The following is a 26,669-nucleotide window of genomic DNA, read 5'->3' as shown; positions in this document are numbered from 1 at the left end:
CAGGCAGTGATCCAAGAAGAAATTCTTTGAGCGGACACTGGACGACTTTTCATCCTGTTGGCCACCGCGACGAACAATTGCGTCGACTTGCGCAATGGCTTGGTCCTTTCAATGTAGAAGGCTAGCGCCCTCCTGACGTCTAGGGAATGCAATGTACGCTTCTCCTCTGACTTATGCGGCTCTGGAAAAAAAGACAGGTAAGTAAATGTCCTGGCCTGTATGAAACGGAGAGACCACCTTGGGCAGGAAAGCTGGGTGTGGCTCTCTACAAGACCATAGGGCGGTTCTGAGATAAGCGCTGTAATCTCCGAGACCTGGTGGACGGATGTTATCGCAACTAGGAAAGTGACCTTCCAGGACAGGAGAAGGAGAGCGCAGGAAGCCAGAGGCTTGAAGGGGGGGTCCTGTGAGCTGTGATAGCGCAAGATTCAGTTCCTGACGTGCGGGTAGAGGTGCTCGAGGCCCTTGAGGAACCTGCCAGTCACATGCTCGGTGAAAACCGAGCTACCCTCGAGTGTCGGACAGAAGGCCGAAACAGCAGCCAAGTGGACCATGATAGATGAAAGGAAGGGGCCTTGGCGCTTTAGATGCAGAAGGTAGTGCAGGATCAACTGCAGCCAGGCCTGCTTGGGCCGGATACCTTTATCCAAAGTCCAACCAGTGAACCACTTCCATTTGGCCAGGCACGTTGCTCTGGTGGAGGGCTTTCTGCTGCCCAACAGGACCTGTCGGACAGCGGCTGAGCACTCCCGCTCCTCCGCATTTAACTATGCGGTAGCCAAGCTGTCAGGTTCAGTGCCACCAGGTTCAGATACAGAAGACTGCTGTGGTTCTGGGATAGCAGATCCGGCCTGAGGAGCAGTTGTAATGGAGCAGCCACAGAGAGGTCCAGCAGAGTGGTGAACAGGTGCTGGCGTGGCCAAGCCGGTGCAATGAGGATCACCTGCGCCCTGTCCTGCTTGATTTTCATGAGGACTGTCAATCAGCGGCATCAGAGGGAAGGCGTACAACAGAGCCCCTGACCACGGGAGCAGAAAACATCCAACAGGGAGCCTCTGTCGATCCCCCAAAAATCAAGCAGAAAAGGTGGCATTACCTGTTCTGCCTGGAAGATGAAGTTGGCCACTTCCGGATGGAGGGACCACGTGTGTTGAGACGAGGTGGTGCTGCTGAGGCCATCTGCCAAAGTGTTCCTGGCCCGGGGGAGGTGTGCAATACGAGATGGATGCCATGTTGTACACAAGTTCCAGAGCCTGAGGGCTTCCTGGCAAAGGGCAGACCACCTGGCCCCGCCTTGCTAGTTGATACAGAACATAGTTGCTGTATTGTCCGTCAGCACCTGGACCACCCTGCTTTCTATGTGAGACAGGAAGGCTTGACAGGCCAGGCAAACCGCTCTGAGCTCCCTGACGTTGATGTGTAAGGAGCGATCGTGACTCGACCAACAGCCTTGCATGCTGAGATTGCCCAGGTGGGCTCTCCACCCCAGGTCCGACACATCAGAGACGAGGATCACTGAAAGGGATGGAGCCGTGAAGGGAACCCCCTCCAACACCAATGCAGGATTCCACCACCATGTGAGTAACGACAGTACGTGGCCCGGGATCCTGACCACATGGTCCATGCTATGTCTGTTGGGGACGTAGGCCGACGCGAGCCAGGACTGTAGGGGCCTAAGGTGGAGTTGCGTGTGCCAGACCACGTAAGTGCAGGCTGCCATGTGACTCAACAATTGTAGGCATGTGTGAGTGGTGGTGAGAGGGTGGGCTTCCATGGACAAGATCAGGTCCGCCATGGCTTGGAAATGAGCTTCAGGGAGGAAGGTTCTCGTCTGAGCAAAGTTGAAGACTGCTCCAATGCACTCTAAGCATTGTACAGGTATTAAGGTCGATTTCTTCTCATTTATCAACAGCCCCAGTTCGCAACAGATGGGCCAGAGTGGAGCCATAGATGCCTGAGTCTATGGCACCGGGGGGGGGGGGGGGGGGGGAGGGGAAATCAATGCCTGGGAGACCGCCTAGGCGATGGTGATCTGCACCATGGTGAACTCCGGCAGGAGGCCTTATGGTACCATGGGTACAGGGATCAGTGTCGCAACTCAGGTGTCCCGTGCCTTGCAGGGGGGAGACCTTGGCAACAGGGACCCCCTAACTGGGGACCAAGGCTGCAGTGCCAGGGTATGAGGCCACGGTGATGGGGACTGACACCTACAGTCCGGGGATCAGGGACACTCTGTTGCTTTAGGGGACAGTCCCATAACTGCCTTGCCTGTAGATGCCGGGGCCTTGACCGGGTCCGTCGCCTGACTTGGCGCCCGCGGTGTCGATCAGCCTGCTTGCCCTTTGGCCGCTGGGCCCGCTTCTGGCATAATGACCCTACTAGGGGCCAGGACCCCCTGCCTCTCCCAGGAGTCGGAAGCAGGTCTCTGGCTGGATATGGGGGCCTGGCCCGCAGCAGTACCCCCAATCAGCTCCGGGGCAGGCACGTGGCCTGACATGGCTTCTTTGCCCGAATCCCCCTTTTTCTCTGGTGCTGGCAGACCCATCAACTTCAACCACTTCTTAGGCACCAGGGAGGGGGAACGGTGCTCGGTGGGTTCTGGTGCCGGTGGTGCGCTGCATGCCGATGCACCAAGCATGGAGTCTGATCAAGAGGGCTCCGAGGTAAGACGAAGCGCAGCCTCCATGAGGAGGGCCCTCAAGCGGATATCCTGCTCCTTCTGAGTTCGAGGGCGGAAGTTTTTGAAGATCCTGCACTTATCCTTACCGTGGGACTCCCCCAAGCACTTTAAATGGGGCGTCACTAATGGGCATCGGACAGCTGCAAGAGGAACATGGCTTAAAGCCTGGGGAACGGGGCATGCCCCGCTCGAAGGTCAAGTCCCAGGCAGGACTCTCTAAACAACTACTCTAACAATTAACTCAAAGGTCTAAGTACCGATCAACTAACAACAAAGGAGACAGAACAATGGACTGTAAGAACCACTAACGCTCTTGCGATGCAAGACAAGGCGTTCCAACCGTCACAGGTGGTAAGAAGGAACTGTGAGGGCGTAGGGTCGGCAGCACTTGATATACCAGTGCGTGAGTGCAGCACTCAAGAGGGCACTACAGCCGACCCTACCGATACCGCTAAGGCAAACGTCTCCGACAACTGTCAAGAAGGGACAGTTTTTGCAGAAAAATGTGTCTACAAGTTTGGTACCAGCCTTGTTCTTCCTCCCACCCCCAAAATCTGACCGCATCTGCTCCTTTTCCACAATACTTCCTGTAAAAACATTTGTAGGCTAGCTGCTACACAAATTTAAGTGAATAAATTAAGGATTTAATTTCTCAAAACTCAAACTCTTGCAACATAATACATGCAACATCTGGCAGAAAACTGCTGGAATTCAGATGTGTTAAAACCAAAACGGATGCATTTACTGCTTTTGCACATTCTTTCAAACATTAAAAATAAAGCAACCCATTTCTCTTCTCTTTTTCAAGAATCAGATGTACTTAGACATAACTTGTCAACCCCATAGGATACATAGGTTTGTGCAGTTCTACTGGTTCTCAGGCTGAAATGCTTGTCTGCACCTAGGTCGGTTCTGGTTTTTGAGACTGCTCTCTCTTTAGCAGGGTTACTAAAATGTTTCCAAATGCCAGCAAGAGGGGCCCCAGTCACATCTGTTTGAGCCCAGTCCAACTACTGTACTTTTTACACCGAGCTGGGGGCAATGTTACATGTGACCATTTAAAGATCTATGGATTTGGGTGACCCTTCTCAAAAGGTCTCAATATATGCTCTCAGGTGCTGAATTGAATTGCAGTTTGTCAAATAAAAAATAATAATAAAAAAACCCCACCCAGAAATGTCTTTGGTATACATTGAATGCCTGAGATTCTGTACTAGAAAGAGTAAAATGCTGTGAGCAGTCTGGGTCAGATAATTTTACTGTACTAAAAAAATCCTCTAGACATGAAAGGTAACTCCACCAAAACTCCACCAAAACCTTTCCTCTTTAATTTAAAAAGAACCAAGGCAGACTGTAAACTAATGCTTCAAAATAGGGACACTTCAACATGGAGGGGACAGTGTTCTCCAGGAGAACAGGGGTTTAAAAGCCAACACCAGAGGTGCTAGCAAACGGGAGTTTTGCGAGGGAGTACGTGAGGCAAATACTCTACACTTTGGCCAATAACCCCCTGAAAAAACAAAGAACAAAACAAAACAAAAAAACATGCAAGTGTAAACAGGCAGAAGTCCTGTAGCAGAGTGGGGACTAACCAGTTTATTGCACTGAATGCAGCATGTATGATTACCTGCCCTGTGGGCAGGTGGTGGACTTATGTGTACATTCGTTGCAAGGAATGCATGGCCCTCAGAGACCAAGTATGGGCTCTTGAGAGAAGAGTGGCTGAACCAGAGGAGCAAAAGGAGACAGAGATACACCCAAGAGACTTTCAGGGACACATTAGAACGGTCCCACCCCTACTCTGACGGCTGCTGTGCTACTGAGGAGCACGACAGTCTCAGGGAAGGAGGACATCAAGCTAGAGAGGAGGAAAACGATCCCATAGTTAGAACCCTCCTTCCAGATGAGGGCATAGTTTCCTCTCACACTGAGGATACCCCTGAATAATAGTCATGGGGGATTCAAATATTAGAAGCACGTATAGTTGGCTTTGTGATGACCAGGAAAACCACATGGTGCATTGCCTGCTGGGTGCAAAGGTCGCGGGCTTCAAGACATCCAGATGAACTTACATGCAGTGCTTGGGAAGAACAGACAATCTTAGTACACGTAGGTACCAACAACATAGGGAAAGGTATGGGAGAGGTCCTGAGACCAAATTTAGGCTACTAGGTAAGAGATTGAAGTCCAGGACCTCCATGGTAGCATTCTCTAAAATTCTTCCAATTCCACGCGCAGGGCCAGGAAGACAGGCAGAACCGCAGGGTCTCAATCTGTGGATGAGAGGATGGTGTAGGGAGGAGGGATTTAGGTTTGTTAGGAACTGGGGAAGCTTTTGGGAAAGGAGGAGCCTATACATGAAGGATGGGCTCCATCTAAACCAAAACAGAACCAGAGAGCTGGAATGTAAAATTCGAGAGGCCAGAGAGGAGTGTTAAACTAAGGGCTGGGGGAAAGCCAACAGGTGCAGAGAAGCACACAGTTCAGGCAGACATCCCTTAGGGGAGGATTTATTAAAGGCGATACTCTATATCCTAGTAAAGAGGAGAGGATAGAAGTTGATAATGTACAGGAAGGAACTGAAGAGAAAGAGTGAAACGAAAAAGAGCCCTATTTAATTACATCATATGAAGGCAGACAACTGAATATCAACCAATTTTATAGTGCCTGTATAGAAACGCAAGAAGTCTAAATACTAAGATAGGTGATCAGAGTGCCTTGCATTTAATGAAGATATTGATAAAATAGGCATCACAGAAACTTGGTGGAAGCAGGAGAATCAACGGGACATGATATTTCAAAAACACACAGGATTGACAGAGTATGTCATGCTGGTGGGGGAGTGGCACGATATGTGGAAGAAAGCCTAGAGTCAAATATAGTAAAAATCTTAATACAGTTTGATCTATTTACAGAACCTCTATGGATAGAAATTCCACGCTTGAACAGAGTATAGCGGTAGGAATCTCCTAGTGACCACCTGACCAGGATGGTGGTGATGATTGTGAAATGCCCAGGGAGATTAGGGAGGCTACAGAAACAATAATAGAGGGGGATTTCAACTATCCCCACATTGACTGGGAACATGCCACCTCAGGACGGGATGTAGAGATAAAATTTCTAGACACCATAAATGGCTGCTTCTTGGAGCAGCTTGTCTTGGAACCCACAAGGGGAGAGGCAAGTCTTGGTTTAGTCCTCAGTGAAGCATAGGCTCTAGTCCAAGAGGTAAACATACCTGAACCGCTAGGGAATAGAAACCATAATGGAATTACATTTAACACACTTGCAGGGGAGAAAATAACAAAGAAACCACTACAGTAACATTTAACTTCAAAAAGGGGGAACAACAGAAAAATGAGGAAGCTAGTTACATGGAAATTAAAAGGAACAATCGCAAGAGTAAAATGCCTGCAAGCTACATGGAAACTATTTAGAAATACAGTAATAGAGACTCAAATCAAATGTACACCCCAAATCAAAAAAACACAGTAAGATGACCCCAAAAATGCCACCATGGCTAACCTGCAGAGTAAAAGAGGTAGTTAGAGACAAAAAGGAATCCTTTAAAAACTAAGTCAAATCTTACTGAGGAAAATAGAAAGGCGCATAAACTCTGGCAAATCAAGTGTAAAAGTATAATTAGGCAGGCCAAAAAGGAATTTGAAAAGTAAATAGCAAGAGAGACAAAACCTAACAGCAAAAAATTAAGTACATCACAAGCTGAAAGCCTGCCAAACAATCAGTGGGGCCACTGATCAAGGTGCTAAATGAGCACAAGGCCAATGTGGAAAAGCTAAATGAATTCTTTGCATCAGTCTTCAGAGGATGAGAGAGATTCCCATAACTGAGTCATTCATTTTATGTGACGGATCTGAGGAACTATACCAGGTTGAGGTGTCAGTAGAGGTGGTTTTGGAACAAACTGATAAATTAAACAGTAATAAATCACCAAGACCAGATGGTATTCACCCCAAGAGTTCTGAAGAAACTCAAATGTAAAATTGCAGAACTACTAACTGAAGTATGTAACCTATCGCTTAAATCAAACTGTACCAGATGACTGGCAGATAGCTAATGTTACGCCAATTTTTAAAAAAAGGCTCCAGAGATGATCCTGGCAATTACAGCCCAGTAAGCTTAACTTCAGTATCAGGCAAATTGACCGAAACTACAGTAAAGGACAGAATGATCAGACATGAAGATGAACACAATATGTTGGGGAAGAGTCAAAACGGCTTTAGTAAAGGGAAATCATGCCTCATCGATCTATTAGAGTTCTTTGAGGGTGTCAACAAGCACATAGACATGGGTGATCCAGTGGATATAGTGTACCTGGACTTTCAGAAAGCATTTGACAAGGTCCCACACCAAAAGCTCTTAAGCAAAGCAAGCAGTTATTGGATAAGAGGGAAAGTCCTCTGTAGAACAATAGCTGGTTAAAAAGATAGGAAATAAAGGGTAGAAATAAATGGTCAGTTTCCACAGTGGAAAGAGGTAAAAGCGGGATCCCCCAAGGTTCCATACTGGGACCAGTGCTGTTCAACACATTCATAAATGATCTGGAAAAGGGAGTGAACCGTGAGGTGGCAAAGTTGGCAGACTATACAAAATTATTCAAGATAGTTAAGTCCAAAGCCAACTGCAAAGAGCTACAAAGGTATCTCACTAAACTGGAAAAACAACGAGGAGTCAGGTGGCACCTTAAAGACTAACAGATTTATTTGGGCATAAGCTTTCATGAGTAAAAACCAACTTCTTCAGACAATCTTCCACCGGACAATCTGAAGAAGTGGGTTTTTTACCCACGAAAGCTTATGCCCAAACAAATCTGTTAGTCTTTAAGGTGCCATCGGACTCCTCGTTGTTTTTGTGGATACAGACTAACACAGCTACCCCTCTGGGGTGACTGGGCAACAAAAAGGCAGACGAAACTGAACGTTGATAAGTGCAAAATAACACACTGGAAAACATACTACCGTACAACCCCCTCCCCCAAGATGGATAAGTAAAAATGGAAAAATTTTATGACCCGTTCATAAGCCGACCTTATAATTCAGGGGTCAGTAAACTTTGGCTCCTAGTCCATCAGGATAAGCTGCTGGCAGGCCAAGATGGTTTGTTTACCTCGAGTGTCTGCAGGCACGGAGGTAAACCTAACTAACAAAGTGTCCCGGCGCGCCAGGACAGCAACTGGTGGGGAAATTTTTTGTGGGGGAGAAGCTGGGGGTCAGGGGAGTAACCCCTGTGACCACCCCCCACATGACCCACCTCTAGCCTGGGACCCCCACACTCTTCCCATCCCATCCCTTCCCACCTTATCTGGGGAGGGCCAGGGGAGGATGTCTCTGGCCTGGCTGGAGCTGCTCCGGCAGGCTGGAGAGCGCGGCTGCAGTCTGCTCCAGTGGGCCAGGCCAGGCGGCGCGGCCGCAGCATGGTTTCAGCGGGCTGGGCCAGGCGGCACCACCGTAGTGTGCTCCAGCAGGCCAGGCAGCGCGGCCACAGCCTGCTCTGGGGGGCGGGGCCGAGCGGCACGGGCTGCACCTTGCCAGCCCCGGAGCTGCAGCTGCTTCGGAGGCTGGGGGGGGGAAAGCAGCGTGGCCAGAAGCAGAGAGATTCTGGCCCCGCCTCTTCCCTTCTGCTGCCTCTCCTTGCTCCCTCTGTCGGGGGAGAGGGGCTGTGTCCCACCTCTCCCTCTCTATACCCGTTCATAAGCCAACCCCCGTCTCTGGTGCTTCCCTTTTTTACTAAAAAAATTCGGCTTATGAACGAGTATATACGGTAATCCCCAGTATACATACAAAACGATGGGATCTAAATGAGCTGTTATGACTTAAGAAAGATCTTGGAGTCATTGTGGACAATTGTGATCAATGTGCATCAGCGGTCAAATAAGCTAACATAATGTTAGGAACCATTAGGAAAGGGATAGATAATAGACAGAAAATTTCATCATGCGACTATATCAATCCATGGTATGCCCACAGCTTGAATATTGCATGCAGTTCTGGTCGCCCCATCTCAAAAAAGATACATTAGAAATGGAAAAGGTACAGAGAAGGGCAACAAAAATGATTAGGGGGTATGGCATAGCTTCAAATGAGGAGACAGAAATGCTGGAACTGTTAAGCTTAGAAAAGAGATGGCTATTGTAGGGTATGATCGAGGTCTACAAAATCAAGAATGGTGTGGCAACAGTAAATAAGGAAGTGTTATTTACCCCCGTCACATAATACAAGAACCAAGAGAGTCACCCAATGAAATTAATAGACAGCAGTTTTAAAACAAGAAAGAAAGTACTGCTTCACACAACACACAGTCAACCTGTGGAACTCATTGCCAGGAGATGTTATAAAGGCCAAAAAGTATAACTGGGTTCAAAAAAGAACTAGATGAATTCATGGGAGATAACCATTGATGGACCTATTAGCCAAAATGGGCAGGGACACAACCCGTGCTCTGGGTGTCTCTAAACTTCTAACTGCCGGAAGCTGGGACTGTACAACAGGGGATGGATCACTCAAAATTGTCCTGTTCTGTTCCTTCCCTCTGAAGCATCTGGCACTGGCTACTGTCAGAAGACAGGATACTGGGCTAGACAGACCACACATATGTTCTTATGTAAGTGTTCAAAACTTGACGCAACTTTAAATGATTAGCTGATGGGGAAGCCATCTCAAATGTCATCTCTCTGTCTCTTTCTCTCAAAAAAGTGATTTACCACCACTGAAAGTTAGAATAAAACAGCCACTATTTTTTGTGAGTTTCACAGAGAGGACATGCTAGTGCTGCAGTAGCAGTTAGCTAGCTAGCATTTATCTAGAGCTCCGACAACCTCAATAGATATTGCTATAAGAACGGCCATACTGGGTCAGACCAAAAGGACCATCTAGCCCAGTATCCTGTCTTCCGACAGGGGCCAATGTCAGGTGCCCCAGAGGGAATGAACAGAACAGGTAATCATCAAGTGATCCATCCCCTGTCGCCAATTCCCAGCTTCTGACAAACAGAGGCTAGGGACGCCATCCCTGTCCATCCTGGCTAATAGCCACTGATGGACCTATTGTCAACCCTCTTACAGTCTTGGCCTTCACAACATCAAAAGACACAAGCTGCTACAGTTTGAGCTACAGAGCCACTAAACTATCCCAACTAAAACATTTGGGCACGAGATCATCCGTGGTTAAAATTGTGCTGCAACTCACTAAAGCAAAATTTGAACACCTTTTAGAACCTTGTTATTAGCAATAGCCTAGGAAACCCCAAGCCATCTGCCTATCCCACTTCTGCACTGACATCTTGGCTGACTGCAGGGCTCAGTCAATCAGCGAGAAAGTGCTGTGCTGAATCAAGATATCACTTTGTCCTTCAACACTACGATGCACGTCAAGCTGGACCACTCCAGCAGAGTGCGCTAGCATGTCCCATAGGATAGGTGAGCAGGGAAGAGGGGGAAAAAGTTGAGAGGAACATGTATGCATAGGAGATCAGAAGCCAGTCAACAACAAAAGAGGCGGCACAGGAGAAGAGTAACAATGGGTGGGGGAGAATATTTTTGGATTCACCCACCTGATTCTAAGAGAGGATGCTCAATGCTCCAGAGAAAGGAAGGAAAGCTCCGAGCGCCCTAATATACTTGGAGAGAAAGTTCCTTCTTGATCCAAAACAAAGCAAACGTGAGCAAGAATCAACTACATTAAGCATCTAAGGGCTGGTCTACACTAGAAAAGTTAGATTGATATAACTATATCAGTAAAAAAAAAAAAACCACACACACAAATCACACCCCAGCTGTCAGTTACAACAGTACAGACCTTACTATAGATGCAGTTATATTGGTACAGAAAGTGCCTTATACCACTATAGCTTATTCCACTTCCTGAAACTCCCAGTATAGTTAAAACAGCAAACCTTCCTAGTGCTGTCAAACCCTAAATCACAAGTTATAACCCAAGATGCTGACAATACCAAACGGTCTTAAAACCTCCACAACCACCCCTGGTCCTGCCAGTACCTGCTAAACTTTAATTGTTTAAGAAGTTGTGTTTTTCCCTGTTGCTACCTGAATAGCTAGCTAAATCCTTACTCAATTGCTCCCTCTTTATAAAAGCAATAAACCACACATAGCCACCTCTTCTCCAATTGCATAGGTGTAAGCTCTTCAGAGCATTGTAGTTAAAACATTCTGAATTGCCCATTAGTATCTCTTCTCCAGACAATTCTCCTTAATGTGTATATCCCTATGGAAGTAAAATGCCCCAAAACTGGATGCAGTGCCCTGAAGGTGCAGCTACACCATAGCCTTGTACAATGGTATAATGATTTCCCAGGTCTTGTTTATAATACTCCTTTTGATGCAGCCCAGGATCCTAATAGATCTCTTTGCTGCAACTGGACAATGTAGTCTCCTCTTTATGTTACTATTAAACTTGAATCCTCAAGTTCCTTATATTGTCAGGAAGGCTGAATAAAGCCAGAAGAGAAGAAAAACAGCAGGAGAAGTAGAGTCATGAAGAGAAGGAAAATGCCCTTATAAATGCTTCTCTTGTTAGTGCCAGACAGGAAGTGCTACATCAAAAAAATCCCAGGACATAATTGATAGGAAAAAGCCTCAAATTATTTCTCTTAATGTAGAGGAATAAGATAAAGTGAAGCAATGGGAAGAGTGGCAAGTGTCTTGGTATCAAAATGTTTTAAGATTACATTTGCTCCACATTAATCTGGGATTCAAACTCTCCAGAAAATTCAGCTACTTCCCTTGTTTTCACTTCTTCTTACCCCTCCACACACAGACAAAGTCCAGCTTCCACACATCTAGCTATATATGGCATAATTCACCCCACACCTACTCCTTTTCTTTTGCAAGTCATCTTTTAGAACACACAGAGAGGTTTTTTTTGCAAGGGAAAAAAAGGTATATTTTTTGTTTGACGACAAACAGAATGCCTAATTTTTTTGTTCTGGTCATTTCTTACTTCACAAATTCAGGTCTTGTCTACCCTGTTTTACTTGGAAAACTATGGATGACGGGATAACTAGTAGATTTATCATATCACGGATATCGCTTGAGTGAGGATTAACTGATTAAATTGCTTCCTCTCGCGAAGTTTTCTTTTTTTGTTTGCACAGATTTACCTCGAACAACTGGCAGAAATTTGGAACGTGGCAGTTAGGCTCAACATCCCTGCCACTTTGATTAAGGAGTAAAAGTGCTCTGCATTTGCCTCTGAGTCCTCCAAGGGAGTCCCCCGGCAAAACCGGGAAGATGAGACTTGACATTCCAGACACATCTAAGGTTTTAGGGGGAAAAAAAACAAAACAAAAAAAACACCACACACCACCATACCACATCCCCACCCCATACAGACATCCTTGGGAGAAGGGAACCTTCCAGGATCTCTTTATACATCATAAAACAGAAGTGAAAAGGAAAGGGGAGGGGAGATCGCACCTGTTCCCTCCCCTATCCAACCTTCAGCACACCTCTAAATACAAACTGTGTTTAAAAGACAAATGTGTCTTTTTTGGCCTCTCTTCAAAATAATTAATTTTGATACCAGAAACCCCACTTTAAAATAGAATCACGCTTGGCAGGTTTCTGAAGAAGTCAGAGCTTCCACCATCACTTTCAATTGCTGGAGTACACCTCTACCTCAATATAACGCTACCCAATATAACACAAATAAGCAGTGCTCCGGGAGGGTGGGGCTGCGCATTCTGGTGGATCAAAGCAAGTTCAATATAACGCGGTAAGATTTTTTTGGCTCCCGAGGACAGCGTTATATCGAGGTAGAGGTGTATTTCAGTTTCATAGTACTGGCACATCTCCACTTACATGTGGCTGTAAGTAATAGGCCCCATTCATCTGCTATTTTAGCATTTACCTAAATTTCTTCTCTAATCCCTTGAGTTCACTATGCCAATCACTGGTTAGCAATATAAGCATCTGCAACTGCTGCTCTCTTATGTAGATTAATTTGTTCTGAATCTCCTCATTCAATAGGAGCAACACAGGACAACCCATTTGGTCACTTTTGCTTGACGTACAAACCCCTCACTATTATTGTTCTGGATCACAAAACATAAGTGGCAGTGGTAGTAATCACTGACAGCATCTCAAAAACAGGAGTCCTGGTCGTCCTTTCGTCAAATCATAACCAGCCAGCGTATTATAAATTTACAAACTCAATCATAGTACACAAGATCTCCAATTAAAGTAATAGAATTCCGTGGACTGGCCATTTTTTCTCCTCTGAAACATTCTAAGATCAGAAAAAACAAACAGATTGCCTTTCACCACACTTCTTTAGACGGTAATCAGTCATTTGGAACAGTTATGTGACCCTGCTGGAATATCGCAACCAGTCCATTTGGAGCCAGGAAGTACTTTTGCAAAATTGCAGCGCAAGTAGTATTGTCTAATACCTGCTTTTGTAAGCAGTCTGTGTTCTATGCTTTGTGCTTTCTCGCATTCCTGCCCCAAACACTCCACTGTAATTGAATCTCTAGCCATAGCCATCAATTCAAAACAAATATCAGGAATTCAGATAGGAAGTCACAGACAAGAGATTGACTTACTCATCTGAATGCGCCCCAAGATACCATACCCTTGTTACAGGTACTTCTGAAATAACAAGGAATAGTGTCTAGGAGGATTCAAAATCAGTTTATGTAGATCAGTGACTACCCCTAGAGAGAGCAAGAGAAAAGTAAATGGACTCACATGCAAAAAATAAATAAATCACCATCAGCAGAATTTCAGTTGAAATGGGTGATATGATTTTCAAATACAGGAATATCTATTCTGAATAGCTAAACTCTATTTTACAAGAATTTTAGAAAATAAATGCGAGAAGAGACTGACTCCACATACATGCACACAACTCAGTTTAGCAAATCTCTCTCTTGCACTCAAAGGTTGAGCCCACCTATAGAAAGCGAATCGTCAAGATTATTATACCTTTTTATGATTTAAAGCCTCACCACTTTTTTTTTTTTTTAAAACCTCCTCCTTAACCAGCCAACCAATTACAAAAATACCCAGACAAATCATTAAGCAATTCCTGTGGATTTATTTATTTAGTTGACAATTGGTCAGTAATCTTAAACTACGGTTATCACAGGAAAAGGGAGTCTTAGCATTCCCTACTGGAAACTCTATGCCAAACCCTTAAGAATAAGGGAATGACAATCTGACTTTTATCTGTCTGTTTTAGGGACTGATGTGTATTTATTTGTTGTTTGGCCTATGGTATGCCAAAATGGTATATATAATCGATGTTACTAAATTAAGTTCACTATCCTCTCATACTATAAGAGAACTGCTCGCTATTACTAGCTTCAATCCTATTCCAACCACCCTGTTACAGAAGTGTCGTAGCCTCAGGAAGAATTGGAGGTAGAATCATCATCTCCCAGACACTTTCTAGGAGTGGGACTAGCTCAAACCCAGCCTGCCACAGAAAACCAGTTCTTTAAGGAAAGGGCACACAAAGATAACAAAACAATTTCAGATTGTCATTTATGCAAATACAAGTAAAAATACGATAGGAAAAAACATCGTAAGTATCATCAGATTAGATTTCCAAAGTTCTTTATTTCTGCAACTGGAAAAACAGAGGAGAGGGGGAGGGGAACCTATCAACTTTTTTTGATCTACTGAAATTCAACAAAAAGGAGCTTTCAGTTTACAAACTGTTCTACTCCACTAATACTATCTACACTTACTGAACAGACTTTATTCACACAGGAGTTATTTTTGCAAATGATGGGACATCAGTGGATTAGAACATCATGAGCTCAGATTTGCTACTCAATGGACAATAAGAACATACTCCTTTGTTGGCAGCAGATTCCTAAATATGGTTGATATTCAAAGCATAGTATTACCAGGTTCAGAGACCCTATCCCGTGCCTGGAAAAGGAGGAGTTAATAGCAACTCAGGTTCATGCAGGTGCTGCATAGAAGCAGCTGCTCCAGGAACAAAGGAATTGCCTGAAAGAAGTCTGTTCTTTGAACCCAGGACTGAGTCAAAAACTGAGCCAAGAAACATCTGCGGGTTACATTTTTATGTTTGTTATCTGTTTTTCTGAGACCAAGAGATAAAATTCTCCCTAGGAAAGGGGATCTATCTGGCTGACCCTGCACTTTTGTGCTTTATTGCTTCATCAGCTTACACACCAATATGCTCACAATACTTTGAGTTAAGGACCACAAGAGTATTCTGATGGAAACTCAGAACAGTTTTGTTATATTACAAATTAATAAAGAATACATCAGAACATGAAGTGTCTTAAAAACAACCTGTAAAAACACTTTTCTTCTATTAGAAATGAACAAACTAATGGGACACCCTCCTGACTATACATCCAAGTACAGTAATACAATTTAGAAGCTTACATTTGTACTACACAGTGAGTAGTGAAAGCGTGCAAGACATAGACAAAAACAGGCTGGAAGTTTCAAAAAACATTTAGAAGTTTCAATAAAAGAGGAAAAAGAATTTTCCCCATTTTTGTTACTAACTGTAATAGACATCAATGAAGAACATCCAATATACATTTTTCCTGTTTATTTGTAAATTGATACTTCAGCTTGTAGCATACTGTTCAGCAAACATAAACGTTACTGTCACACAGTCTTGATAGTTTTGACACACTGTTCTCTTAATTGGTTAAGAGCTTTTTCTCTCCCCTAAAAAATAAAGCATTAAGAATTTCGGAAAGTCCTGAAATGCCCTAATCCATAGGCATAATTTAAAGAGAATTATAGTATCTGCCATACTTGTTTTCCTATCAATTTTGTAAACACGTCTTTAAAAATAAAATCAAAACCTTGCTTGAAATATAAATATACATGTATTAAAAAAAATACACACACACGCAGTTTCTGCACCACAAAGAATCCATATGCTCCCATGGCTTATGAGCCAAAAAGTGCAGCATTTTACTACAAAACCTGCCTCCAAATTCCATGCACAAGCCATTTCTTCCTGCTTGGTTTTCTGCCATACCAACTTATAAGAGAAAGAAAGTGGTCCCATGCAAGAGCTACACCAGAATATCTGCAAACTCCAAAAAGGCGACATAGTCTGATTATGTAAGGAAGAAGCTAAAAGTACAACACATGCTACCGCAGGGGAAAAGAAAGTATAGCTCTAATCTTGCACAGATCCTTAGCCAAATCAATGGGACCACTCCCATGCATAAAGTACATTAATAAATGTCTTTATAGGATCAGGGCCTAAGCTACTACAGAAAACAGAGTAAATTTATGCTCTGAACAGCAGTAACTTGCTATTGGCAAAATACATACACACCTCAGTCGACATTCATATACACAGGACAAGCTGTAAACCGTGGTGAGGGAGCAATACTTCACCTAGAACTGCCAGAGCACTGGACTAGTTTGCTGCACCTTGCTCCATGTTGTGGTCACTTACTACAAATTTTGCCACACATGTAGTAATGAAGTGATCCATATTTTTCCCAGCACAGAATCTGCAATTCTGTCTTTTCAATGCGTGTTACTGGACACAACCCCTACCAATTACATAGCCATTCTCCCTCCACACCTGGATGGCATGGTACATAACACACACAATCTTAGGTGATTCCTTTAAAACAGGAGTTCTCAAACTGGGGGTCAGAACCCCTCAGGGGGTCGTGAAGTTATTACATGGGGGGGGTCGCGAGCTGTCAGCCTCCACCCCAAACACCACTTTGCCTCCAGCATTTATAATGGTGTTACATATATTTAGAAGTGTTTTTAATTTGGGGGGGGGGGTGTCACACTCAGAGGCTTGCCATGTGAAAGGGGTCACCAGTACAAGAGTTTGGGAACTACTGCTTTAAAAAAAATGTAAAAAGAATCCTACACAGGGGAGTATGTAGACCATGGGCGAGAATTGAAATTTAATAAAAGTCATGAAATTCAGAGTTAAATTCTGTTCCTTGTACATTTGCATTAAGACAGTGTACTTGAAGACATGATCATATGATATATCTCCTAACACAAAATCCTATGTATGTGCATGCGTATGTACTATTATAGTGCAATTTCTTTGAATGGTTGTAAGGTATTTCTTATTTGCCGACACACAAGTAGCATTGTTCTGTTCAGTATTGTGCAATCATGCAAGGGAAGACCCTATTGCAGGGGTAGTCTATTGTTTGTCAAGATCCAAATTTCTTAGTCAAGTTACAGTCAAGGTCCAAACTCTAGAGAAAGTAATAAAAATCCCAACAATAATAGTAAGTAAATAAAAAGATTTTGGGGTCCGTTCAAAAGTGTCTGGTGGTCTTGATTTGGCCCGCAATCCACCTATTCATTCCCCCTGCCCTATTGTAATGCATAGATACAAGGAGGAGGAATGAAGATTAAGTGCAAACCTTAAAATAAGTGTACCTGACTTTTGTGCAATTAGAATCAAGCAACGTTGCATTAAAAGCTCCTTTTAGTTTGTTTTTCCCTTGGAAGTCTCCCGTGCAGCTACTGATCAAGCCCAATGGCTTAATTTACGAGAGCTGAAAGATTACAACCCCCAGTAGAATAACAGCAAGTTGATTATTAAGCAAGAATCAAATCAAACATTATTATTAAGCAAGATCTGAAACATAAAAGCCTCCATTATTGGTCCATCTATGAAAGAAAGATTCCCAAAGAGACTGTTGCAGGTGCTCGACAGCCTGGTGAACATGGGTTATCTTCGCTTGGATGCAGAAGGAGAAGTTAGCAAGATGTTTTGAAGTGTTATGCCACAAGTATGCTGATGACACACATCCCTTTTCATTGGGGCAAAACCGAAGCCATGAGTGAACCTTGGATGAGAGCGAGCAGGCTCAAGATCAACCCAAATAAGAAGGTGGCATATTGGTAGCAGCTCAATTCCTTCAATGGGGGAGGTGGGGGCAGAGTATGTTTTAAGAAAGTGAACAACTAGAGCATGTGTGTGTCAGAAGTTCAGAAAACAAAACACTCAGCATGCTCAAAACACTTCTTAAAATACCCATAACTTTGCTATTTCAAAACCACTTCCCTCTCCTTCCTCCAAACAGAACAGAGAGCATGCATTTTTTCATTTTACATTACATGTCAAATAAGTGCTAAAAGAAAGCTATATTGTTATCAGAGCACAAAAAGACCAACCAATACTTCTCACCAGTTGAAAAAATGTTTTTCCACGTTCAGGTAGCTCAAACAACCAAATGGATATGTATTATGCTTTGTGCACACAAGACAGAAAGAGTACTTCAGAACAAGCATGAGAGATTTCAACCAAAAGGCCTCTATAGAGCAAATAAAAAGCAACTGAAAAATATGCACAGAATGGACGTTCCATCTCACCTCTAACTGCATCAACATATCACAATAGTAAGCCACAAGCATGAAGAGAGGAAAGTATAATTTAGTTACAAATTAATCAGTTGTACAAGTTAAAGACCACAAACTTTTTAAGACTAGCTCTTTAATATCTTGTATTCTCACCTGTTCCATATAGTCCCCTCCTCCTCCTGTACTACACCTTTCAGGTTGGGCACATTCATATTTAACTGACATTTTAGTCAAAACTCTCTCCACCTAAGCTTCTGATTCATATTAGAAACCAAACAAGAAACCACCTGTAATTCTCCTGCTTCAGATATTTTACGAAAGAAGCTGAAGTTTCACTAATATCATTGCAACAAGATTTAAAACACCATCTTTCATATCAAATCATGAATTAAAAAGATTTTGTATGCAAGAGGGCCTCATTTTGCCAAGATAATCTTGTGGGTGAAAAGTGGCAAGGCTAAAAATATAAAAAGGTAAGCAAAATCTTTCTAAAAATTGAACCTGTCTTCCCCCCCCCCCCCCAGATTTATGTAATGTTCACAGACATGCTTATTAGTACTCTTGTTAAAGCGTTTCTTCCTGCTCCCTTTGGTGACAAGACTATTTTTCACCTTAATTATGTGCAAGCAGAGCATCACTCAAAATATTTCTGCCTCTCCACCTGCCCCAAAGCACAACATACAGATAAACCAGAAAAAGTACAAAACCTTCTGCTTGTTTATTTTCTAAAGGTAATATTAAACTGGAATGAATTAGCTAGACATTCAAGCAGCACCTGCACTCTTCAGACAAACTATGTCTCAGCAACAAGACAGACATGAACACACACACACACACACACAGGAGCACCAGAATTTCAAACGTATTAAATTGCATACAGGGAAAAAAGGAAGTTCCATAATATAAACTAAACTAAAGAATGTAACTATGACTATCCAAGCGTAAAGGGGGTACTGAATAATTATGGACAGCTGAATTTAGTCATTCAATAATCGAGGCATTTTTCAGTGTTGCTATTAGACATTGGGGAGGCCTGAGCCTCTTTCAGATACTTTTGTTTCATTGAGACTGTGCTGTATTTCATAAAATGACTTGTAATTGATCATTTTGTATTTTTCAACTTATTTGGAAGTACTAGTTTTTAAATCAAAAAGGATAGAGTCTTTAACTGTAAGACATTAGGCCTGATTCTCCTTTCACTTACAAAGTGGTAAAGCAGACATAACTCCAGTGAAGTCTACGTAGTTACACTAATGTAAAACAGGTGTAAGAGAAGAGTCACGCCCATTACCTTCACATGTAGCTTTGCAATAGTTCCCTTGTTGACAGAAGCACCTGACCCAGTCTTTTATCAAGTGTAGCCAAGGTCCAGGGATGGGGCTGTACACCAGAGGTAAGTACAGCAATCCAAATGTATTTGTGAATTCTGCAGCTAACCAGTTTTCATGTTTTAGCTAAAATAGCTAGTAATATTCAGAAGAGACTTTTTTGTACTATCCAAAATGGGCTATCAGCACACTGTCCTGTACCTTGGCAAGTGTGGCATTGCACCCAAGGAACCTGTCCCTCTACTGTTTTAGAGGCTGATTCTGCAAGGTCAGTCAACTCCTACTTAAATCAATGGGAACTGAGGTCACTCAGCGCCTTGCTGGATTAGGCCTTCACTAGTTACGCAATCTAAATTGATGTTGCACAGCAAAAGATATATTTTAAAATTAAATACTTTCTCTCTTCCCCTTCCCAATATTAAATAGGAGTATGTCCTATGGGATAGAAAAGACAGATTTTTCTTAATTATGAAAGATTACCCTACTCTACCCCCAGCAAGTGTTACTTTCAGAGTATTTATATTCCAGTAACTGTAGCAATAGTGTGGTTTATGTCATTATGTTTGTCTGAAACCTGAAGGATTCTCTACAGTTATTTGTCTTGCCGTTTTAAAAAGAATGCGCCCTAAAATAGAGCCATCATGTTATCAGACTAACGACATAATGAGCAATAAATCTGAAAAACATAAGTTTGTCAGCAGTTGCTGTTTGCTATAGGAAAGCAGCAGTAACTAGCCCAAGCAACTGCCATCACCTCCCCGCCATACTGTACCTTTTAATCAACTTAACATGTTCTGACAAAGCAACATAGCATATCTCTGGCCTAGTATACCATGTCTTCACAGAATCTTTCCCCAACTGAGTGAACATATTTATATTCACCATATATTAATAAACATTTAATTTGCTCAAGAAACTAGGAGCAAAGTGAAAAACTTATCAAGATGATCCATAGGAGAATCTTACGGGAAGATGCATGTTATCTGAAAACGATCATCATCATCATAAAAAAAAAGTATACAAATGAATGTGTACTTTTCCCAAAACAACCCCGAAATCTCTCTCCCTTTGGCTAAGGGCATTTACTTTCTTAAAAATATACTAAATGCTTAAACGCTTGAAATGGGTCATTCCATATACTGTGGTCGATTTATTTCTATTGAAAAGCTGTTTATAAGAACCAGAAATTAATGTTTGTTTTGTTTTTTAAAAACCTACTTTCCAAGGTATTCACTAAATAATTCAGAGAACCCAAAAGGTAAATCGTAATTTATTATCCAAGCTAGCTAATTTCTACCAAAAGACTAGGCTGCATTACGTGCTCTGGGTTTACAATTCTGAGCAAGTTCTCACTAAGGATTGCCATCAAACTACAATCATTTCAGCTAAAATACACTAGCCTTGAATATAAAAAGGTGCAAGAACAGATTTTTATCCACCAAATCCAAGTATTGAATGTGCTTCATTCATTATTACTAAGGAGATATCCTTGCATCTTGCTCTACTTAAGAGGGTCATAAAGCTGTGAAGGGACCAGTGTAACCTAAGTAAGAAGACCCACATCTCTGGGCATGCAAAATTTAAGCATGACTCTCGCCATAAAACCACTGTAACTGCTATTCAATTCAAAAATAGAACCATATGTACTGCACACAGATAACTGCTAAGGGCATAAAAAAATCGCATGTGACAATCTGAAATTTATTGGGAGTTTTCAGTAGTTAAATTACTACTGTTTAGCATATACTGCATCAGGCAAAATCGCTATGAATTGCAAGAGCTTTCCACCTCACTTTCAATACAAATAGTGGCAGCACCCTTACAAGCAAGTCCATCCCCTTCACACCCTGCAGTTTTGCATATGTTTGAAAACAGGCACTGATCCTTTGATCAGCAGTTTCAATTCCTTCAGACTAAAACCTCTTAGCAGCTGCTTACTTATCTCCCACCACCCCTCTTAATAATATTTTATAGTAAGGCTTTGACTGATGTGAGACTGACATCATTAATTTGTAGTTTTTAGAACTATTCCATCTAAAATTGAAATATAACAAGGCTGAAAATTGAAATCAGCGTTAATTGATTGAATATAGCTACCAGGAGTCAGCCAAAAGGTAGCTTTCCTAAGTAGAAAAGAGAAAAGCCACCTTTAAAATGCTTTGTCTACCAAGCACTGAAAGTATGTTATTCTAATAGGTTATTGTTTTTACGGTTCCTTCCTCCCCAGATACCACAACAAAAATAATTTTACAGATCGGAGCTTCCAAAAAACTGAAGGTGAAAAAGGACTGAAATTTTCCATTAAAACCACCCCTCTCTTACCAACTGACAAGCATGTCTCTAGCTGTTCTCATCTTTTTCACTTACAAGATATGCCTACAGTGACAGAGGTAACGCACTTTCCTCTAGTTCTGCCTGAAAGTGCCTCTTAAGATCAGGATCAATTTCCTGGATGAAAAGAAGACTCAGCAGTTCAGCTCTGTGTTTTCTATTCCACTACCCGTTTATTAATTTGACAATCTTGAATAAAGCCCTTTGCATCTGTTGACATGTATATTTAATGGGAAAACAAATGAGAAAAAAAAACAAAACACACTTCACTAAACATTGTGGGGGATGGGGACGCCCAGTAATTGTCTGCGACAGATTCTGACTTGGTCTGTAAAATGTACTAAGTTTCCTTAATACTGAAAAATAAATAGAAATTCATAATATTGTTATTTCAATGTTTTGAGAACAGAGACTCGATTAAAGAGCAAACTAATTGAAAACTATTACTTTCAATAGTGTGGCTAACAGAAAAACGTTATCAACTGTAAAACAAAAAACAATTTTGGCACTGATTCTGCAAATGCTTCAGCACATGGTAGCAAAGTTAAGCAGGTGCATAAATGTTTGCAGAATTGGGGTCTTAAAGTGTATTTTTTGTAAGACTAATCTGTTTTCCATGAAAGTCTTGATCAGTAAACATAAATAGCCAGATTTTTTAAAAAACCCAGCTTCAATTAGGCAGCTCTCTAAATAGGAACTAATCTCTTTTGAAGAATCTGGCCTTAACACAGTTCTAAGTACTATTTTTATACACAGGCCTTACAAGCTTTCCTCACTGCAACAACTCTGCAACTGTAGTTTAAGTGAGTTTCTAAGCAAAAGGTTTGGGCTAATAAATAAAACCAACCCCTCCCCTTCTCAGAGAAGGCTAAAGAAAATGCATTCAGTCTAATTCCGTGCTGCCACAGTGCTATATAGTTACATCTTACAAGGACTATGATGAACTAAACACTTCGACTGAGTTTCTTCTCTGTAATTGTGACAGGTTTCAAATCACAGGAAATATACATCTACAATTTCAAGTTTTTCATTGCCAGTATTACTGTACAAGTTGTTGAAAGTATCAGGAAGTTAGGAGCAGCTATAAGAAAGGAAAATTTCGGGTTTAAGTCAACAAATTCACTTAAAGTATAATCAATTTTAAAAAGAAATAGAAATAGTTTCAAGTAAAAAAAAGCCGCTCCCAAGATTAGCCAATTTCTGCACTTTTACAAATATGTTTTTCCTATTAAATATCATCTCTCTGATTGTATGGGCCTTTCATAGAGCAATGGTGAAAACTGACTATATACAAAGTAAAACACAAACAGATATTTTTCTGTAATCTTCAGAGTTACCTTTAGAAATAATAGGTAAAACAATCAAATAGAAGTATGATTTTAAGTTGATGTCTCCTTAGTACAAATTCCAGTAAACATAAATAAATCCAGCTATTTATAAAATACTTATATAGCTCTCATTTTAAAGTAAAACTTGTACCAGTTCTGTAAATCATTCCCCCCTCAAAAAAAAAAAAAAAAAAAAAAAAACCCACACACACACAAAAAACAACAACCACCCAGCCCCAAAATATCAGCATAAATAAAAATTGTATGTTCCAAAGAGAAGACAAACAGCTTTTCCCTACTCACCAATCCCCCAAAATGCTTTCATTCTTTGCTGTTTTCCTGCACTAGTAACTTCATAAACATACAGTAAAATTCCTATTGCCATACACAACTCTGAGAAGAGAAATCATCATAGGCCCCAATCCTTTAAACACTTACACACATGCGCAACTTTAAACACAGAGGGGTCCCACTGAAGTCAATGAGACCACTCACATGCTTTAATGTTAAGTACACGCATTTAAGTGTTTGCAGATTTAAGGCTTTAACATTTTAGCACCAAAATAAAGTTGCAGTGAGCAGCCAAAAACTGTTCCTCACTGGGGTAATATTGTGTAGCCATTTTTAACAGGAAACAGACATGACTCTTTAAATAATAATAGTAAAAAAAAAAGTGTCAGGTGTCAAATGACCAATATAAAGTGGTAATTAAGAAGGCAGATGGTGTTTCCAAAAGAATAAGGATGTTTTCCAATAATCCCCACATTACCAAGATATACAAGAATTTAAGAACTCACCTATTTTTAATTGGCATACTTATTAGAAATTAAGGAAAGAGGGAAAGATAGCCTACAGTTAGCCTCTGTTTTGGATTTACACATAGACATAGTAGTTCCTCTGCCATATATTCTCAAAACTAAGCATCGCTGCTAACATTGTTATTTTCTTCTCAAATTAAATATTGAATAAAAATCAGAATGCTATTTCTATGAAAACTGATTTCTGATGCCAAGACAAAAAGCTGTTGGACAGCAAAAATTAAGGCAATCACAAATACTCATTAAGATTAAATAAGAGTATTTGAGATGAATGGTTGCTAAAAACTATATGTTATTAATACTAAGAGTTAGTTTTATTACCTAGTTGTTTCTTTCCCACAGTAGTCCATGCTAGCCACGAACAATCACACATCTCACATGGTTACCATGTGCAGTGGATACCCTATGAGTATTATTATCAAAGTTCTGTCGTTCTGTTAAAGGATTCAAAGTCTATATTTAACAAAATATTGTATGAGGGCATAGCTACAGCTGAAGCCCATGTAAAGAGAAAGTAATGTCAAATAAATTAAGACCTACTATAGCTATAGGCTAGAAAAAATGAAGATGATAATATATTATTATATTAATAACAGATGTGCTATTTCAACTTTAGTCTCTCTACCACAATAGTATAATTTATAATTCTGCATCTGACACCAAGAAAAAAAACCCTGAAACATCTCAAATGATAGAATAATTTTAAATGCTTATATACTAACTTTTAGAATACAATCTACGTGGCAGAGATTACCCCAATGGACTATATGCAGCAAGAGAATTAAACAGCATCCTTTGGGCAGACAATTCAATCATTCCAGCATCACAAATATTGTGAGTAAATATGTAAAGTAGGAAAGGAAGTTATCTCCTCCGTGCAGTCTTGTAGATTCAATAGATCCACACTGATCTTGGCCAGTCTATTTCTCACTTTGATTATCATAAAAGTTTCAGTTGTACTGAAAGTTACCATTAGGCAAAACTTGAATAAAATCACAACCAGTTTATTTACTTTGTTGTATTTTTTCAAGATACTTCCTTTAAAGTTATTTTCTTAGGAACCTGAGCTTCTCTTCTCCCTGTATGTGCTGCTCCCATGTCATCCTGGGGACTTATCACCTCACAGCTTCAGTCTGTGTGACAACACTGTGAGTGTCCATGAAAATGACTGTGAGCTCAGAGCTGAAGTAGTAATCAGATCACAGTTTCCCCCAGCAGAATAGGACAGGCAAAAACAAACCCCTCCAATTTATGAGGAGTGTGGGGCAGAAAAATGCCTCCACACACAGAAGTCTCTCCATTTCGCTGCACCAAACTTCCCACAAGTAAGCAGAAAGCATGTTTAATACTGTGTAGCCATTTTTGTAGCCAATATAATGTCTGATATTACATACACCCACCCACCACCACGCTGTACAGACAGACACATGTCATCTTCCCTGTGGGGACTGATACAGAGAGATTGCTTGGAAGAGGCTAAGGCTGAACAACTCGGCAGAAGTGTTACAGATTGTGTCAACTTCGGAAAAACAAAGTGGGCTGCTACTCCTGTGATCTCTTATGGCAGCCCCCGCACCACCCAACTCTTCAGACCCCCCCTAACAACCCCACCGCCACCATCAGTTCAAGTCCCAGCAGCTTGTCCCTCGAGCACTCTTAGTACCCCCATAGCCCAGGCCCCCAGCAATGTCTCCCCGACCTTTCTTTAGTTCCCCAGCACCGCACCCACTCCCCCTGCACCCCTTATCAATCCCCTCACATACCCAACTTCCCCCTACATACCCCACACCCCTGCATCCCAATCACCCCCACCCCACCCTTCCCCCACATCCCCACCCCCCTCAGCCTCCCCCGTCCCCGTTACCTGGCGCGGGGGCGGCCCGGGGGTGCCCGTGGCCGGCGGGGCTGCCTCTGCCCTGGCTGCGGGCTCCCTGCTCCGGGAGGCTCGGCCCGTGGAGGGGCGGCGGCGGCTGGAAGTGCGCGGCGGCCCCGCTCATGGCGAGGGTGAGGAAGCCGGAGCGGGACCGGGAGCGGGTGCGGGGCGGCTCCAGCAGCAGGAAGGGGGCCGGCGGGGAGGCGGCGGCGGGGGCCGGCGGCGGGGAGGGGAGGAAGGGGGCGGCGGGAGGAGCCGCCGCTCTGCCGCTCAGCCCGGCTGCCGGGGCCGCCTCGCCGGCCTGCCCGGGGGGATCCAGGCGCCCGGCGGCCCGCGGCTCCTCGGCGGCGGCCCCCTGCTTGGCGGGGTCCCGCTCCCGCTCCCGCAGCCGGGCCGGGGGGAAGAGGCGGGCGTCGGGCTGCGCCGCGCGGGGCTGCGAGCTGGCGGCGATCGGCATCGGCCGGCGGGGCCGGGGTGTCCCCAGCGGGCGGGCGGGCGGCGAGGCCGGGGCGCGAGGGGGAGCCCGCCGGGGAAACTTACTTTGCTGGGGGGCGGGGAAAGGGCTGGCGCGGAGCCGCGCGGCGGGGAGGGACCCGGGCCAGGGGGGCCGCCCGGCGCCGGGGGCTCAGCCGCGCAAGCGAGAAAACAAAGGCGGCTGCCAGCCCGCGGTGCCCCCGCCCTGCGAGCCGCCGCGCCGCGCCGGCAAACCGAAAGCGAAGGGCATGCGAGGAGCAGGGGGCGGCAGCTCCGCCGCCCCTCCCGGCCGCGCCTCTCCGCCCGGCGTGCGCCCGCGGCCCCCGGCCGCCTTTGTGTGTGCGCGTCCCTCGGCCCGCCTCCGGCCTGCTGGGGGGCGCCGCGCCCGGGCGCGGGGAGAACTTGCTGCCGCCTCCGCCGCCCTGGGCAAGAAACTCGCCTGGCTCCGTCCCCCCGGCGCTGCCCTGCCTGTGCGCGGCCTCGCCGCCCCGCATCAATTATAC

The 26,669-nt window shown here is 43.4% G+C and overlaps 1 protein-coding gene across 2 annotated transcripts in view; it reads right to left on the bottom strand.

Annotated features, from left to right (window-relative positions):
- Nucleotides 1-26,256, bottom strand: part of RNF38 (ring finger protein 38) — a 203,690-nt gene extending 177,434 nt beyond the window's left edge. Inside the window, exon 1 of one of the 2 annotated variants that reach the window (XR_509557.4) lies at nucleotides 25,684-26,256. Coding sequence is in view for 1 of the 2 variants with exons in the window: in XM_005309268.5 (XP_005309325.4) it covers nucleotides 25,684-26,149 (466 nt within the window). In the remaining variant the exon portion in view is untranslated. The remainder of the gene's footprint in view (nucleotides 1-25,683) is intronic. The other variant, XM_005309268.5, reaches the window with a different exon arrangement.
- Between the last annotated feature and the right edge of the window lie 413 nt (nucleotides 26,257-26,669).

The sequence above is a fragment of the Chrysemys picta genome, chromosome 6, assembly GCF_011386835.1.
Source record: "Chrysemys picta bellii isolate R12L10 chromosome 6, ASM1138683v2, whole genome shotgun sequence".
NCBI lineage: Eukaryota > Metazoa > Chordata > Testudines > Emydidae > Chrysemys > Chrysemys picta.
Note: the sequence above shows the minus strand (reverse complement) of the source record. Positions and strands in the feature narration are given on the sequence as shown.